The 439-nt window shown below is 48.7% G+C and overlaps 1 protein-coding gene across 1 annotated transcript; it reads right to left on the bottom strand.

Moving 5' to 3' along the window:
* Nucleotides 1–37: 37 nt before the first annotated feature.
* Nucleotides 38–223, bottom strand: T265_16305 (hypothetical protein; the record flags this gene model as incomplete). Its single annotated transcript, XM_009179906.1, has 1 exon — nucleotides 38–223. A coding segment is annotated over one exon (186 nt), but the record flags the coding sequence as incomplete, so codon positions are not given.
* Between the last annotated feature and the right edge of the window lie 216 nt (nucleotides 224–439).

Genomic DNA, 439 nt, shown 5'->3' on the forward strand with positions numbered 1-439 from the left:
GCATTCAGAAAAAAGTAGGTGGTCGATATTACTCACCCTGGAAGCTGGACTGTATCAGTGGGGCTGGCTTGGCAGCTAGACAGATCTTGCGTGCATGTTTGGCCAGATAGCCCAGTACCGGCTCTTTTACCGGGCTCGCTTCACCATTGCCCAGGTCGACTAACTTGTTGGAAGAATCGCCACCGGCAACCTGTTGATTCACAACCGGAGTGTGGACAAACATATGAGTCGCACGATAACATATAGCTGGAAAATATGAGTCTGAGTGAAACTGCTCCTTGAATGGGTTGATTGGGTCTCCTGGCGCTACACAGACCCACGGTTCCAGCGATAAGCCTCAAAGAACAGGTAACGCGGTAAATTTCGTACACTCAAAGAAAGCTACGGCTGGAATGTGTTAGAGTGTGCATACTTCTAGAGATTCGTCAGAAAATGCTGA

The sequence above is a fragment of the Opisthorchis viverrini genome, assembly GCF_000715545.1.
Source record: "Opisthorchis viverrini unplaced genomic scaffold scaffold24232, whole genome shotgun sequence".
Taxonomy (NCBI): Eukaryota; Metazoa; Platyhelminthes; class Trematoda; order Opisthorchiida; family Opisthorchiidae; genus Opisthorchis; species Opisthorchis viverrini.